The 17,613-nt window shown below is 41.8% G+C and overlaps 1 protein-coding gene across 13 annotated transcripts in view; it reads left to right on the top strand.

Moving 5' to 3' along the window:
• LOC120831055 (uncharacterized) overlaps positions 1 to 17,613 on the top strand; it is a 50,502-nt gene that overhangs the window by 4,281 nt on the left and 28,608 nt on the right. For 10 of the 13 annotated variants that reach the window (XM_078084807.1, XM_078084805.1, XM_078084803.1 and 7 more), the window contains exons 3-4: positions 15,513 to 15,713; positions 16,493 to 16,570. In XM_078084807.1, the coding sequence (XP_077940933.1) occupies positions 15,513 to 15,713; positions 16,493 to 16,570 (279 nt within the window). The remainder of the gene's footprint in view (positions 1 to 15,512; positions 15,714 to 16,492; positions 16,571 to 17,613) is intronic. The other 3 variants (XM_078084811.1, XM_078084810.1, XM_078084812.1) reach the window with 1 other exon arrangement.

Here is a 17,613-nt window from a genome sequence, read left to right as displayed (position 1 = left end):
TAGTAGAAGTATCAGTTGTAGTTCTACTAGAAGTACTAGTAATATTCGTAGTGGTTATAGTAGTATTTGAAAGAGCAATGCGTATTTCAACGAAACCGCTTCATGGTTAAGGTACAGATAATCATTGAGGCTTTTAGTTTGTAATGATGGAATTGGGTGAGGGGGGGTTGGGAGACAGAATGTTTGTTATTCAAACTAAGAAGTTTTTAATTAATAGGCCTCATCACAAACATTACAGTAAAAATTCCCTCCATGGGGCTTTTATTTTGAAATTATTGGATTGGGTGGGGTGGGGGGGTGTAGATAGAGGGAGGGAGGGTGAGAGGGTGAGGAAGGGAGGGGTGGTGAGGAAGAGATAGAGGGAGAGAGAGAGAGGAGAAATAGACAGACATACTGACTGACTGAGTGATTAACAGTGAGAAGAGGTCAGGGTGGAGGGGGGAGGGGGGGCGAGTGTCTTTATCATATTGGTCTGTTGACAGAAAGCATAGCTGCGTCATGTGACTCCACTAATCAGGTCATAGGAGCGAGCAGCTGTGAGCCACAGACAGATCCTGCAGCATGTGAGTGCTCGTAACCACGACAACGGCGCACCTGTGATCATTAACGATCTGCTGCAAAAGACAGAGACATGGCAGCAAGTTACACAGAATCCACACCTCACACAAATGAGAACCAGCGCAAAACTATAACAGCTATCTAAAAAATACGGCGTTTGTATGAGACCCAAGACTCTACCGAACGCGTGGATGTGTTTTTATGTCTGTCCGGTAATAAATACGGCTCCTATGGCCGTTGACAAAACGTGTACCTTGTGGATTTTTGTGAGAAATATGTCGGCAGATTTGTATTGGAGCCTATGGGGCTTTTGGCAGAGGTTGTGTCACTCAAACACTCCTTGCGCCAAAACTAAAAAACTCTGGGATTCCATGAACACATTAATCCAATCAGCACAACCATACCCTCATTAATCTGAAGAAATGAAGCCTCTAGAGTGTATACTTTGGCTGCAAGGACAGAAGTTCCATACTTTTTTAACCAGATTTCTGCGCTGCTTCAGCCTCTAGCCCGCGAGCTCTCCACTCTAGCAGACGCAATACACACTCATGTAAAAGTCAGAAACGGAGCGAAAAACTAGTGAAACATAATCAGTGATTATGAAAAAAGTACAATAGATATCAAGAAGCAGTTTTTTTCATAAAATAGTTGAGACTTGTGTGAACATTTGAGAGTTGAAATGGTGTCTGTAGCTGAAAGATTCGCGAAGCTGAAAAATCTGAAAGTTGAAGAAGTTTAGGAGGATTTGAAAGCAAACTCCATTTGAAAACCATGTTAAAATATTAATGATTATTGATTTATATAAATTCAAGCATAAGAGGTAGAAAGCTGAAAAGTCATAGCCCTCAAGCCAGAAAGGAGCTGAACATTTTAATATTTGAACGGTTTTAATAGCTGAAAGTGTGAAGGAGTTGAAAGGTGCCGCGGAAGAAATAGAAGAAGTTGAAATAAAGATTCGAAGAACAATACTTGGAATGCATCTCAATGCATTCCAACAAATATTAGAGAGTTACAGCGTAACTAGCAAATGCAGGTTTACTCACAATATTGCTACACAACAAATGGCCACGGTTTTGAATGAATGATATAATCTGTTAAAGCCACTCAGACACAGAGGTTCTGCCAGTGGTTTGTGTACAAGGACCTGGTCAGATATTCACTTGAAATATCAATGGTCATGACTGACCATGGGGCTCGGGGCCTGAATATTTGAAAATGTTAGAGAACCATTGCGTACTTCTAAATGTCTGTTGTATTTTTTGAAAATCTTTTTGTGGCTTCAGCCATTGCTATCTTATTGTTCAGAAACTCAAGCATACAGCCATGTTATCTTTATTGATGAAAAGCAGCGAGCAACAAAATGCCCAACTTCTTTTCGTATCTATTTATTTTGTATAGTTTTCCAGTTTCTTACATTTCCGGCCTGCTAGATTTGTTTTTGTAAATGCTTTCTTCCTGAGGAAAGGAACCACACAAGACACTAATGATGTCCTTCATTTCAAAATGAGGATACAAAATTAAAAAATCTGATATACTGTATGTGGAGTGTTTTCATCACGTACTTTGGCCATGGTACCGTTATCAATGCTCCTTTGTGTCTCAGGGGTTTTCTAGTTTGGAATTCTCTTGGCGTAGTGTACCCCTTAATCTGGATTATGATCCATTGCTTACTAACAGGTGTTTTAGCACAATACGTGATTTAGAAATAGATTAGGATGAAGTCCTATATAATACTAAGAATATGGCTTACACGTACAGTAAGTCATGAAAACCATTAAACTTAAATTATATATTATATTATATATACTATGTTCCATCGGTGTTTCCAGATATACTCTATGTAACCTAAATCAATGCCTAGAAATGTTTAGTTATTCAAATATAGTTACTATTTACCTAAAGTAGTGACCTGTGTTTCTCAACTCCAGTTTGCGGCGATACATTAGTTTTTGCATCCATGCATATGTGTCTGTGTGCCTGTTTGTATGTGAGGGAACATGTGAATTTCTGGTATTTGTCTCCTCTGTCTCTTTGTCACATTTGTTGACATTGTCTCTCTCCTTGTGCAACACTGTGCTCTCTGCTTTAATGACGCATATATCTCCAGTCTCCAGTCAGTGGTTAATCCCTGCAGCCCATTCTAGACACCAGAGGAGAGAAGAGCAGAGCAGGGTGGGGGTTGTAGGGTAGACAGGTAGAAAAAGATGCAATCAGCCTCAGAGATACAATATACAGGCAAATCGGGGGAACTAGCACATGCATGTGAATCTTGCAGATATACAGTATGTGTGAACATATTAACAGCATAAACAACCACCAACATGTTTTTGTCCTTTATACAACATTTTCATTCAGCCCTTTAAATTAAACTAAGTACTGACTTTCTAAATTGAAAATATATTTTCCCATAAATGTTTATACCACTACAACGCAACGTGTGAAAAGCTTTGTCCGCAAATGCGTAAAGTGTAAGAATATGGAAAATGAACATTGTAAAAGCAAAACACAGGAGCTACTTATTGCTACGCGTTCCTGCTGCTACATGCAGTTGTTCAACATGGCTCCCTCAATCAGCAGGTACAGTGCTTCTGACTGCTCACACCTCAGCCAACAGAATCCAAATAGTGATTTTACAATATGTGGGTCTCTACCAGATCAATAAAGTCTCAGGTTATTATTGCATTTTGTTCACATTGTTATTCCCTTTGTAGGATCAGAATGTTGTTGTTGATTTAATTGTTTGTATCCAGTAGCGCTCAGCCCCTGGTTTACTGGGCTTTTTTACAAACTGGCAAACATGTTCTGTTGAGGCAGCTGCTTATTAGCATTGCCATGTGCTTAGTTATACGTCTCATTTTAAAGGGTTATTCAAGAAACAATATAGATAAAAGCGTGGAGTAGAAGATTTATTTGAGCATGGCCCTTTCTAACCGTGGTTATCTTGGGGTTAATTTGAGCTTCTAGCAGACCCGCCGGTGTAAATAATCGCGAGTGTTATGTGTCGAGGTGGTGTTGTCTGACCAGCGGCTGCTGTCATCACGCCAGCCCCCTTCCAAGAACATGACTTTTAGCACCAAATGATTGCTAATAAAAACCAGTGATTGAGAGGAGGACAGAGTGTGCACCATAAACAGGCTGCATTCTGCCCTTTAATTTCGCCGTCGTCTGAGAATTGGTTTTGCTGTGCTGCAGAGTAGGTTCCGCACACAGGCAGTTTAGTTGTCTGCCCCAGGACCGAAATTGAATTTAGCCGTGTGTTGTGAGTGTGTGTGAATGTTTTTGTTTGTACGCGCATGCGTCCATCACTCTCACTGCCTTTGTCTGCGCCTGTGAGTCTGTCTGCATGAGTCAGTTTGGAGTGCCTCTGTGTGCAGAAACTGGCTTCGCATGAACTGCGTATGTAAGAGTTTTTGCGGCAGTGGTTGTTGTGCATGCCGTTTTTTATACTTTCTTATTCTCTAGTGACTTAATCGTTTTACACTGCCAAGTTGCTTCAATACCCTTTTACACTATCTGTTTGTATTGGGGCATTTATTTAGTTGGCACTGCTGTGTTGTTTCTGGATTTGAATACTTCTGTGTGGTGTAATTTTACGATTTATGACCATTGCGTTAACCCGTAAACCAAAGCCCCGGTTAGTGTTTGGATCATCAGCTTGTTTTAGAAAACTTTCTTTGGCAGTCATTTTCTGTTTACTGTATGCTGATTGCATTTTTTATAAAGTAGATGAATTGTCCAACGGTGTTTTTTCAGGGTGGTTAGATTGTGAGGGTTCTTTGTGTGGGTTTATGGTGCTGGTTCTTGATGAAAGCCTAGAGCAGACGCATATATCAGAGCTCCAGCTCTAATAAAAGGCCGGCAAGCTGTGCTGCTCTCCTTCTGGGAACAGCATCGCTTTTTACTGCATATCTGACAGCAAGATAAAGTGTCCTACCAATTAGAAAAATATTTGGCCACATACCTATCAACAGCCATCTCAAGGTTTTATTTTTTTTATGCCATTTGATCTGGAATCCTGGCTATTTTTACAGTGTGCTTTTCTTATCATGTCTTTGGTATACACATATTAATGTGCACCTTCCCACTGCACCATAATGCTTTAATGAAATAACAGATTTTTTATTTTTGGTGTCTCTTTTCTCATTCAGAAAGGTAGGGCTGTGTGCACTTTGGCTTTGCTTTGGGAGTGAGACAGAATGTGTTTTAGCATTTTGCATGAGAAGATTCATGCTGCTGGGTGTGTTTGTGTTGATGTCATTCTTGTTGCCCCTGTCATCTGTCTGTGCCTCATACAGAGATGCATATATACTTAACCGCAGATTCTACTACCCATCTCGGTTAAAGAATACCGTAGGTTTTTTTTTTCTTCCCAGAGTGCATTAAAATGAAATCCTCTCTTGTTGTTGTGAAAAGAAGCACACGTAAAAAATAATTGGCTGTAGGAGAGAACAAAGGGCTGGCTCCTCTCTCCTCCCTGCACACCCCAGCCAGGCATTAATATCAAGCCTGCTGCATTGTTCTGCTGTCTGCAGCCATCCCCCTAGCCAGACACTCAGCTCTGGAGAAGTCACTTTTAATGTCTGATAATCAAGGTGAATTTTCAAAAAGCTGCCATTTTCAAATGATGGTGTATATATTATGTGTTGATGGCAGTTCAGGAGCAGAGAAGCTCAGCTTGGTGAGGATGAGAGCCTCAGCCATGCGAAGTGAAAGAGAGACACCCAACGGCCACTGAAGGAACTGCAGGCTGATTTAAGCTCTGATCAGAATTCTTTGAAGGATGGAGGACAGCTGGTTTATCAGTGTCATTGCTTAAATGTGTGTGATGATTTCCTTTGCAGTTCAAATGTATTATTTGCAGGGGTTAATCTAGCCTCAGCTGATTGTAACTAGCATTGCATTGTCTACTATAATATGAATGGTCCAATATTGCAGCATCTGTATGTGTCTCCTGTGGCTGTGGAGTGTCATGGGAATGTATTTCTCGAGTACAGATGCTGCCTGCTGTTGCCCCTTGCTAAAGCGAGCTCTTGTGCAGCGTTATTGGGGAATCAGGTAGCCAGCAGCAGAGCAGTGGGGCCCCATTTCCCTGCTACAGGGCACAGACTCATCTTCCCCTCGCTCCTCCCCTCTCCCCTCATCCCCCAACACTAGGTATGATTATTTCTCCTCTGCTCCACCGCACCATTATATTCCAGGACCGCAGTTACCCCTCCCTGTTGTCATTTTTCATGGCATGTTTTTACCCGTGTGCAGCACTGCACATTTGCACTGTGTCTGTGCAATATGTTAAGAAGGTGAATATATGCAGTGTGCAGAATGTAATAAGTATATATTTTATTTTCCTTGCCGGTGATTTAGTGTTTTTTCCGGTGCTTGAGAAAAAAAGGGCAGTTCTAGCCATGTATCTTAACAAACATGACTGCTGCGTATGCACTCGCCTCCGAGCCTTTTTACTCACCGGGGATACAAAATTACACATCTGAGGCAGACCGGTTGTTTTTCGTGCTGTGAGTGTTAAAAACCTTCTTGGTATTTTAGGGTGTAGGCATGGCTAACACAGATTGGGTAAAGTTTTGGTTGTGTATGTGTATATTGCTGTATTACAAACATTTTGAATGGATAGCAATTTTATAACTGACCAGGTGTTTGGACAGGGCCCTCATTTGGTCTTTGTGCTTATAATACCCCTGACACAATTGGCACAAAGGCAGGCATACATCCATCAACCGCTCGAGTTGTTCACCACCTTCCGTCTGCCTCTCCATATTGACCGCTGGTAGTCTGGTAGCAAAAAAGCCAGGCATGATTGAAGATCCGATGCAAATACATAAGATGCACAAACACACAAATGTCTGGCTGAAATGTACATTGTAGTCATCAGTATCATTGAAATGGGTTATTTTCTAAGAGTGGCGCAGAATACAAGATGACTTACTCTGTGAAGCATCGTAGGACACAGACCTGCAAAACCAATAATCGCAAAGGAACAAGATACAAGACCTGATTTTTCTATTTTCACCACGGCTGACCTCAAATCCTAGCATTTCCTCCGCTCTCACTTTGGACGAGTTGAAAAATATCCAAAAGGAGCAGGAAATAAGAACTGGAAATTCTGAGGCTACAACTATAACAGATTCAGGGAGTCTACTGCAGAAGTGATGTAAAAAATGATCCAGTGTGCGTGAGTGTCAGTGAGTATTTGAGGTTTAAGCTGTCTTGCTGTAAAAGACTTTTGCAATGCAGTACTACTACTACTACTACATTGCTAAATTCAAGTACATTTGCCAATTTACACACCACTGTGTGGATATAAATTATTTCTGATGTTCGTCTGCATTATCTTTATGTATTGCTATACAGTATTCACATGTACAAACATCTTGTATAAAGACAACTCAAAATATTTACTGTGGTGGTTTTGTTTGTGATCTTTAGTATGGTGCAGCTTCTATATACAGACTGGCTGTGGGTCCCATTGCATATCATATCACATTATATCTTCTGTGAAGAAACGACTTTGAGTCTGCTGGCAGTCCAATATTATATTGTCATATCTGTCAGTGTAACGACTGCCAACAGGGAGGCTCAAATTCCTTCTTTTTCTGTTGATTCATGGAAAAGTACAAAATTGAATGCATCTCGGGGCTTACGGTGCTGGTTCATGCTCCCCCACCATGCACCTGATACCTGGTACAGCGCCTTGATGTAACACTGTTCATAGATAACTCTGTTTTGCCTTCAGTGTGATTGCATAATAACCAAGCATTCAAATGTGTGAGTGCTTTATTTGTTCCCCGGCGGTAGTCATGATAGCATTATTTTTCCCCGGTTGGTTGCAGGGCATACTTTCAAAGCGTGGATCTCAGCTGTGGTGCAGAATAGAGAGAGAGAAAAGAGGAGGAGAGGCCCACGGGCATTCTGTTCTGAACGGATGCACAAGGAATCTGGAGTGTGGAGTGGGAAGGAGCGATTCGCCAGTCCAGTGTGGCACAGCGGGTCTGGCTCGGTGCCAGCCCGGGCACTGTGCCCACGAGGAGGCAGTGTGTGGCCAGCATTGACTGAAGCTCAGAGAGAGTGATGCACAGATAGCAAGAGAGAGACTGCGAGGTATGAATGTGTCTGTGAGGGGCTGTCTGAGGTCTACGCTACATTTGCATGTGAAGCAGCCAGGTTGTGATACAGCAGGAGAGCAGAGTGCTTCAGGAGAAAATAAGGGGAGATTTCCTGGGCAGTGTTATGTCACCAGCTCTATTACTGCTCTCAGGCCTAGTGTATAGAAACAGCGCTGGTTTAACCTGCAGTTGAACTGGTATCCTGTTCTAACCGTCGAGGAGTCGATTGAAAAAAGGTTCATGTAATCAGGCATTTGCTGTTTCTTCTAATCATGCTCTTGATTTTTTACTGTTAATTACTTTCTTTATTGTTTCTTTATGCACTGCCTGAGTAAATGCTTTCTCCATGAGACACAATTGTTGTCTCTCTGCTTTGTATGCATTTAAGTATTATTTGCCCTTCTACATACTATCTGTCTCTGCCTTTCTTTCTCTGTTCTCCTGTTTGTATCCCTAAAATATTCTGCACACCCCTCAGCAGTTCCGCATGGCAGACAGCCCTAATATAATCTGTGCGTCTGGATTCTAATTTATACCGTCAGGATAAAATAAATAGTCTGCAGTTAATTATGGGGAGCCAGCTCCTGGCTTTGCCTCTGATTTATGAAGTGCGCGTAGGCATCCTGCAACGCATTTTTCTTAATTTATTTTTAATCTGTCTTTCAATTAATTTTACAGCAAACGTCTTAATGACGGCAGAGGGCTACATTGATGAGGCCAGTGAGGTGAAATGAACATGCACTCACCCCTGTGGAGTGGAGGTGAGAAGCTTTTAAAATGGGGTCATGGAAAAGGTCTTGTGCAGCCGTAAAGATCCGGTCCTTGCTAGGTCTTTATACCCAGAGATATTTTTAGCAGTCTGCGCGTGTCAAAGTAAATGTTTCTTCTGAAGTAAATTACCATTTTCAATTCTTTTGGAACAGACTGTTTCATGATGTGTAGCAGAAGGTTCTCTGTGCCTCATTCTCCCTGTGAAAACAATACAAGACAATCTTCGTTGTTCTCAGTGATTGGCATCTTCACACCCACCATCACTTCTATTTAAGCTGGTTCATTCAGCTGTTGTAGAGGACGTGTCACTCTTTTCTTGAACTACGCCCATTCTTCCAGTGATTTTCACACAAAATGATTGTCCAATTCGCACATCTTGTAGACTACTCACAAATATCAGCCCATGAATAAAAGTTGAATTCACTGTGGAATTGAATAGGACATGTTTTTTGTTCTCTTTGGTAACTAATAATTTCACAGTTAAGTAAAAATGTAGTACAGTTTCCAAAGTCTGGCTGTTTGCTGACTGACCGACCTGGGTAAGGTGTTAATGCTCGCTTTTGTTTTTATAGCTTGTGTGGATTCGCATTCCGGCTGCTGCTACAGTCGTCTCCCTGGGTGTCTTGACTCAAGGTTCTCTGGAGGTGGGAAAGAAAGCCACAGTCTGTGCCTCACGGACAAGAAAATGCCTAAAATGATTAGAAGCATTTCATCCATCGTTTCACCCCCTTTCAAATTAGACCAATGTCTCTTCTGTACTTGTTATGCACCATCGTTTTCTGCCAATTAGCAAGGAGCGTCTCCGCGCTGGAAGGGTCTGGTGTGGGGAAGGCAGGAAGGAGAAGCAACCGTGGTGGTCAGCTACCAGACAGCTCACATCAGCCTACCCCATTAGGGACATCCGCACACAGCGCTGTGCATCAGGATGCTCTCATTTACCGCCTGCACATCCAGCCATTTATCTCTCTCTCTCCACTGATCTTGCTCTCACGCTCTCTCTCTCTTTTTAATTTTCCTCTCAAAAACAGATCCCACATTAAGCAGCCAAGCATGGCGGCTGCAGTGCCTCTCCTGAAAGAGCAAAGGAATGATTTAATTTCTTCTCCTCTTGGTCTCTGTAGCCTCCTTTCCCTGCTCATACACAGATCATTAGACACACAGGCTTCATTTCCATCTCCCTGTGAGGCCACATGCAGGGCTTAAGCTAGTCAGCCACGCCATGGCCATTCCTGACGATCAATACCTGTGGTCAGGACGGTGCACGCAGTGCTTCCTAAACAGGCCCTGCGGGTCCAACCATAAAACACCTAAGAGGACATACACGCCACCCCATAAATCACACTTTTTTGGGGGGGGCCTTCAATCCTATGCTGGAGTGAGGGGAGCCGGGAAAACGGTTCATAGCAAGACTTCACTCTTAATGACGAGATGTGAATTTTGTGTTTTTCTTTCATATAACTATACTATACAGAGGAATATGTGTCTACAATTTTTATTCATTGGACCACATTAAATGCATACATTTTTATCAAGCTAGTAAATGGCAAGAACTGAGTGAATGCTGTGATGACATCAGGGCCTGCAGAGATGGTTTAATTTAAACTGAGCAGTATTAATGAGATTTTACTTGGTTGGAACCTGAATGATACGTAGATAAGCTCAAAGGAATAGTCAGTTTGAGTTTTTCCATATGGAGAGTTTACTGTTTTAGCTTGTAGATTACGGGAATGGAATAGGTGATGTACGGGCCAGATCGGAGTGAGCCTTGGGGCTGCTAGACAGACAGAAAAATGGATGTTTTTCTCATCTTGCTTTTGCCTCCAGAGCTCCGCTGGGCTGATCCCCACATTAACAAAACAGATAGCCAACAACTCTAATTACCTTTGCATCCATTCGCTCTCCCCATCCACCACTCCCTACTTTGCCTGTGCAAATGATAGAAAGAGAGAAATAGAAGGAAGAGAAGCATAATTACTTATTTTACTGGAGTGCGGCAGAATGCCTTTTGCCAAATGACTCTAATTCCAAATGGTTAACAAGATTTTTCTTTTTAATAGAGAGAATCCACGTGACAGCAAATTGCTTTTCTATTTGGGGCCTTAATGGCTTTTCATACTTCGCACTTCCAATAAGCAGTAAACTCGGAAATTAATATTGCATACTGTTATGATGCAAATGAGAACGCGATAGGAGAGCTGTACCTTAACGCAGAAACCTCTGATTACATCCGTAATTGCACTGGTAGGATGACTTTCCCATTCGTTTGAGCTTCTTTATTTATTTGTATAACTTTGGTCCTCATGCTTTACTCCATTATTGTAAGTGGCACATGTGCCCTGCTGTACATTGCATTTTACTTTTTTTTATTCAGTAATTTATCCATTCAACGTTCGTAAGTAGTCGTTTAAGAGTATTGACCTGATCATCATTATATCCTTCATTTCTTTAGTGACTAAAGTATAGCTTGTGTGGTCCTCCACCGCAAACATTTCAGGTTATAATGTTGCTACGCTATTTTACTTTTTGATCATTATATTTTCTGTAAGTACAGTATATAGTTAAACACCTATTGTATTATTCATGCTACACTTATCATATCTTTTCTCTGAACATTTAATTTAAATGTTAACTCTGTAAAATTGTATGCTGTAAATCAAAAGTGATGATTCAGAAATATGTTAATAATAATAATGTTTCATTCTATTTTTTTCTATAAAAGGACGTGTACATTGCACCAATCATTTCAGCGACCTCGTTCTCACACAGAGGCAGAGAAAAACATTGTCATTATGAATTGCCCAGTCAACCTAATATGTAGAGGGCAGAAAACAGTAGCAGCTTGTGAGGAGTGTGAAAGAAAAAGTGAATGTACGGCAAAGAGTCAAATGTAAAAGGTACCACTAAGTTTTAAGTGCTGTCACACTTCAAGCACTGCTTTTAATTACATCCTCAAGCAGCCTATGCATTCTGATCAGGACCAATACAAAGACTGAAAGACCACTTTCGTGTTCCTATCTAAAGTGGATTTGTTTCAGTCTGCAGTTGACTAGCTCAGTCAGTTTTTTTGAAGCCCTCACAATGTAAGATAATTTATTCATGGAAGGTGTTTCTTAATTAACTTTTGATCCAAGTCATTTAATTTCCTATTCAATTTTACACATTCTCAATTATGAATCCATGTATACTGTACTCTTATTAAGGGGGATCATAAAGTGAGACGTTCTTCATAAAGCACTGGTAGGTACAGTGGTGCACTGTTAAACTGCACGAAGATCCAAACATTTTAGACTTGTCACTGACAAAAGATACTCTTCACAGCATTGTTTTGCAATGATACTTTTTACGTCAACCTACCTCCATCACATTGAAAGGTTCCCCTGCTTCTTTGATGTATCTGATTCTATATTGCCCTGCTTCGGGTCCACTTCTCCTAGATATCTCCTCTTAATGGAAGTTTTGTGTACATTCTGTGCAGCCCGCCTGTAGCACTGTGCACAGCTCTCCGGGCTTGTCATTAGGAAGAGAGGGGTTGAGGATGCCCTGTGTTTGGCTATAGCTGCAGCACCAGACACGCAGCCAGACAGAAATAGCAAATTAATTCAGCTGGATTGGCCTATGATTGCAGTCAGCGATTTAGGTTAAATGTCCTTTGGTGGATAGCAGCATTTCATCCAGATATTGGTCACATGATCACACATACAGGCTGATTCTTTGGCTTTATCGCCACGTCAATTTTTCATTTCTTTTCAGCACAATCCCATTTCACCTGTTGTTGTGATAATTGGCTCTGAAATGTTCTACAAATATACAGAAAAGAATAAAAATCATAATAAGAAAAATTGGTGAATATAACGGTGTATGGAAATGGGGGGGGGCTTTCGTTAGCCTAGAATATTAATGCGGCAACAAGGCTTTTTAGGGACTAACACAGCTTGTTATCCTTGTTTTCACAGGTTGCCGCTCATTGTGTGCATGAGCCGAGTTTCGATTTGGTTTTAATTGGGTCGCCCTCTACTCTCTCCTCTCATGCAGCTTTTCTGTGGAACTCATCTTAATTAGACCTACAAGATTGTGACACTACCATGGTATATATTATATCTGCTCTGCCTCTGTTTCCATTGATGTTGTTTTTAGAAGTATTGATAAGAAAAGCTATATAATGACATTTGCTTTACAGCTGTAGTCATTAATGGCCCTCGCCGGTGTAGCAGCTCAGAAAAAAAATGGATAAAAGGTTTTATGGAAATAAAAGATGGTTTCTGAAGGTGGAGATAGCGAAGCCTAATGACTGTCGTGCCAGCTGCTCCTCATTATCAAGGTTACTGGCATGAAGACCAGCTGAGATCTACTAAGAGGTCTACAGCCTTTAAAATAGCCATGAGGCCTTTCCAGCTGCACTCACTGACATCATAACCTCTGTGAAACTCAAAACAAACTCCTATTTTCTTTCATTATCTTCCCACCATGGTCCAGTAAAGAAATGTGTGTAGTCAAGTTGCATGCAGGACAGCTACATGTCACAGCCGGCCATAGAATGGCGTGTTTGTCAAGTGGTAATTATTTGAAGCTATATATGTAGTGGTTATTTTCTTATGCAGCAGGGAAATGCAGCTTTTTTTTCTAATTCATGAGCTCCCTCCAAACATCATTAGATTTTCAAATATCACAGTGTTCTGAAACAAACCTTTTCCACCATGTTTTTCTATAGAACATAAAGGACATAAAAAGCAAACTATTAGGTCCTGCTTTAGAGAGCATAGCACAATGATGGGTATAGTTGTGCTGATGGGGGTGTGTCAGTGGAAGTAACTGATTTGCCCATATTTATCAGAAGAGTGTAAGCGCCTAATCCCAGTTTGCATTATTAAAGATAATACCACAGTGGTTTCTGCAAGACCACCACACTGAATCAAAGTCTGACACGGACTCATGATCTATGGATATATTATTCAGAGCTTCGCACGGGCCTCAGAACAGTGTGGCTTCTTTATCTGCCCTCCCAGGTTACTGCCTCCCCATGCATACATACACATGCACACAACCACCACTCATCAACCCCTGGAGGGCACCTGTGTTTTCAAAGTGAAGACCACTTAGAGTGTAGCCCCAGGCGTTTGAATGCTGAAGTGCCCTGTGTTGCACATTAGAAGCCTCTGTACAAGCCAGGAACATAAACACTTTCAATAGCCCTTGTCTCCTCCCAAGAACAACCTAAATACCTCGAAACGGGGAAAACCGCTTACACAGGCCAGAATATGGAACAAACAGTCCGCGGGGAGTTGACCACATTAAGGGCCACGCACGGAGATGTGCAGCTCATCGGCACACGGGAATGGCGCGTAGGTAGAAAAGCTGACGAGCAGGTCAGACGTCTTAAACAATGTGAGTTAATAGCGTTGAAGGACCTTGTGTCTTCTAGAAGGTAGTTAAAGTCTTGAGTTTTTAACGATCTAGGTTGCTGTTGGAGTTGCACAAATGTTCACAGCATAAAAACAGCTGCTTAGACTGAGGTGCACCAATATATAAGATGTGTAGGAAGCAAACTCCTCCTCAAGAAGCAGACATAGTGTTAATGATCACAAACATTATTCAAACCCCTAGTCGAGTAGGTGAGGTTTGATCAGGTGCCAGAAACCGGAGAACAAGATACCTTCAGAGTTGGCCCCACGGTGTGTCCTAATGAACACTTTGATATGTTAAAAGAGAAACCATCTTCCATCCTGATAACAAGCAGAGGATAGACGAAAAGCAAAGAAGCTGAAATAAAAGAAATGAATGACCATTCCTGGATGAGAACTTTGTCTATGTGTTTGGTCTGTTTGGAAAGGAGAATGAGTCGGCCTTGTCGCACTTAATTCCAGCCACTCTTTTGTGCTCGAGCAGTGGGCAAATAGCTTGGGGAGTCATTTGAATGTCTTAGTGGACGTTGTAACTGCTCCATCTCTAAATGTGTTGAAATGGAGGCGTGAGGAATGGCATCATTATGGTAATGTGTTCAGGAAGCCAATGAGTTGTGCCCTAACCTCTGCTGCTCCCCCTGCGATCCGGAAAGTGCACCTTAGGTCACCTTAATCAGTGAGAGGCGGCATTTACAAACACACACACACACACACGCGCACGCAAAGCCTCACTTGCATCGCAAGATTGCTCTCAAACAAGGTGTGCGGCATGTCTGGCTGCTCTGCGTAGAGTGCTGCTATGTGCTATGTGACTGCGAATTGTACAATAGATCTGTTTTTATTGTTTACACCAAACTGCAGGTTTTACTGGCCCAATGCACAGAGACAGACAACAAGAGACAGTGCTATTATATTAAGGGAGCCCAAATGTAATGACAGGTAGCTCTTTCAACTGTGACTTGCGAGCAGGAGCCAACGTTTTAGAGGAAAGGGGTTTCAGTCACACGTCTGCTTTTTCCTCAGCCACAGACGGTGTTGGAGAGCACATTAAAACCTAAGGGTCTTCTCGTCCTTCTCTTTTTTTCTTGTCAACCCTGCAGCGAGAATAAACAGCCATGCCTTTTGGCACGCAGTCACAGTGTCTTCTCACTGAGCTTGGAAGCAATTCATAATGACCAGAGGATCTTGTGTCGCTTGGTGTTTGCGTGTGCGTGTTTTGTTTGCGAGTGAGTTTTTAGTGATGAATTTCACCCATCAAATTCACAACAGTGGTTGACCAATGAGTTCTGTGAAAGCGTGGCCTGTGGTGTTTTTCTTTAATAAGTCCAGAGGTGAGGCAAAGCAAGCACACCATCAGTCATCCTGTCAGGACCGTACCCTGTGATTAGCCCAGTATATTGGTGGAAATATTTAACCTGCCGCACCGCCTTACAATACAAACCAGTGTTATCCTTCATAAAACATTTATTTTAGTCAGCTAAAAAGTTTCTGGCCTCTTGTTCATTTCTCAAATAAGCTTGTTAAAAAAACAAGTATTTAATATAATTCATTTATTTTATTGTATGAGGAATGCATGTGTGTATTGTGGCGAACGGGGGGGCAATGCGGCCCAGGAGGTGGATCCAGAGGTTCAGGTTGGGGGAGGTAATAGAGGGTGTGTTCTACCCAGTGCAGGTGCTGCAACCAATTGCCACCTGGCATGGGGGCACACCTGCAGCCCAGCAGCCAGGTCAGAAGGGACATACGTGGAGAGGGCCGAGAAGCAGGAGGAAGAGGATTAACGGAACAGCAGTTTGGGGGAAACCAGCGGAGGAGGAGAGAAGAACGAAGACCTCTCAAATGGCTTGAGAGAAGTCCCTTTGAACCCGAGGTAACATCTGCTCTGGAGAAGTGAGCTAAGACCCTGACCGGGAAGAACCTTTTGTTGTATTGCCAACATTTAATTATTCATCAATTAATGTCTCTGTGATTTTATTCTGGAATCTTGCCTACACATCCCCCGGGTTGCCACAGTACACATTTAATTGTGGCAAAGCTGGTCTTTAATATGATCATTGTCACAACAATTGATTAAGCTCCAGCTCAATACATGCCAGGAGCTCAAACCTACTATAAATAGAAAAACAAAGAACAACAGTCTACAAGATAATTGTGTCTTGTATGAAAAATTACATGTATACTTTTTATATAATTAACCAAATTACCAAAATCCAGGGGACAGACACTGTCCATCTCTGTCCTTTGCCCTCTGTACGCCTCCGTTGCCTTACCTTCCTCCCCCCCTGACACTTGCGTGAACCAGCACAGCAAATGCCCGGCCAACCTGAACAGTGGCTCTGGGCCCGAGTTCCACACCTTAGAATGGATCTTTATTTACAACACACAACTCGGAAACAGCTGGTCAATCCATTTTGCCTTAGGCCACTGATTTGTTCGTATTTACTACAACAGCCAAAGAAAAGCCAGGGTATAGTTTCCTCTCTCCTTCCTATTGATCCTGCGCTTAGAAAATCTGCCCCGCTGTCTAAACACTATTGATCCCTCCCTCTCAACGACAGGCTCTTGCACCAGTGTATAAAGGGACTGGATGAATTGAAATTTTATTTCCGACAACTTGTTCCTGTTATTTTTACCCTTTTTTTTCATTAGGAGGGAACATGGGAGCTGGCGGGCCGCCACTCAGAGAGTCGATCTGTGTTTGGCTCACAGGGGAGAGAAAGAATAGAGGTGAGACTGGTTAACAACACTGCCATATACAGGTCTCACTCTGTCACTTAGACCCCAGTGGTTGTTAATGGTTTTTGGAGCATGTTGGTAGCCAGAGTGCAACTTTTATAGTGGGAGACACATCTATGCCATTATAAATTTGGCCTACCTGGGCTACAGTAGCTGGTCATCAGTTCAATGACTACGTGGAACATAATGGTTTAATTCTTACCTCTTATCACATTAATGTAAAGTGAACTTAACTTTACTGCCGACCCACTTGCTTTTACGCTTATACCATTTACTGTACATCATTATTTGCTTATCCTCAAACTTACAGGAGAAACTGAGAGACAATATTGTCTAAAAAGGATCATTTGATTTTTTGATCTTTCTCGCTTTGAATGGTTCTTGCTCGGCAACTAACTGTTTAGTCTCAGAGGTCTGCGTTTCTCCACAATCCCCTTAGTATGCAAGCCAGGACCCTTTGAAAACCCTCCCTGCTTGCAGCTTCATTACAACATTGTAATAGATAACCTATCGCAGGCAAGTTTCAAGTGTTTGCAAATAGATTTTTGTAACCACAGTTGCATGAACTGGAATCAATGGGTGCCTGCAGCATAAAGAAGGAAGTCAATCTAAAAAGTATTCAATGCTTTTAAAAAAGGTCAGTAGTTCTTTAAAGTCATTGTGATAAAACATGGAAAGTGATTTATACGGTTCTTTAAATAACCAACTCCAGTTATTTGTTTGTGTTAAAAGGGTGTTTAAATTGGTGCGGTATCTCCCATAACCCAATTTAAATCTCTAGAGTTCACCAGATATCTTAATATTTAATCTTTTAATCTTTTTGTTAAGGTGATCGCCCCTAACTGTCTTAAAGAGAAACTAAGATTGCTGGAGATAAACGCTGTTGACCTTGTCTTTGTGTTACAGACTTTTTCTTGATTAAAAAGGTGACTCACACGGTAAAAAAAAGCATAAACCAATATTCATTATAGAATAAGGAAAGAACACAAAGGATTCACTGTGCTGTGGAGAGAATCAAACTGTACTTTAACTAA

This window comes from Gasterosteus aculeatus, chromosome 12 (genome assembly GCF_964276395.1).
Source record: "Gasterosteus aculeatus chromosome 12, fGasAcu3.hap1.1, whole genome shotgun sequence".
Classification (NCBI taxonomy): Eukaryota; Metazoa; Chordata; class Actinopteri; order Perciformes; family Gasterosteidae; genus Gasterosteus; species Gasterosteus aculeatus.
This window is presented reverse-complemented; position numbering and strand designations above follow the sequence as displayed.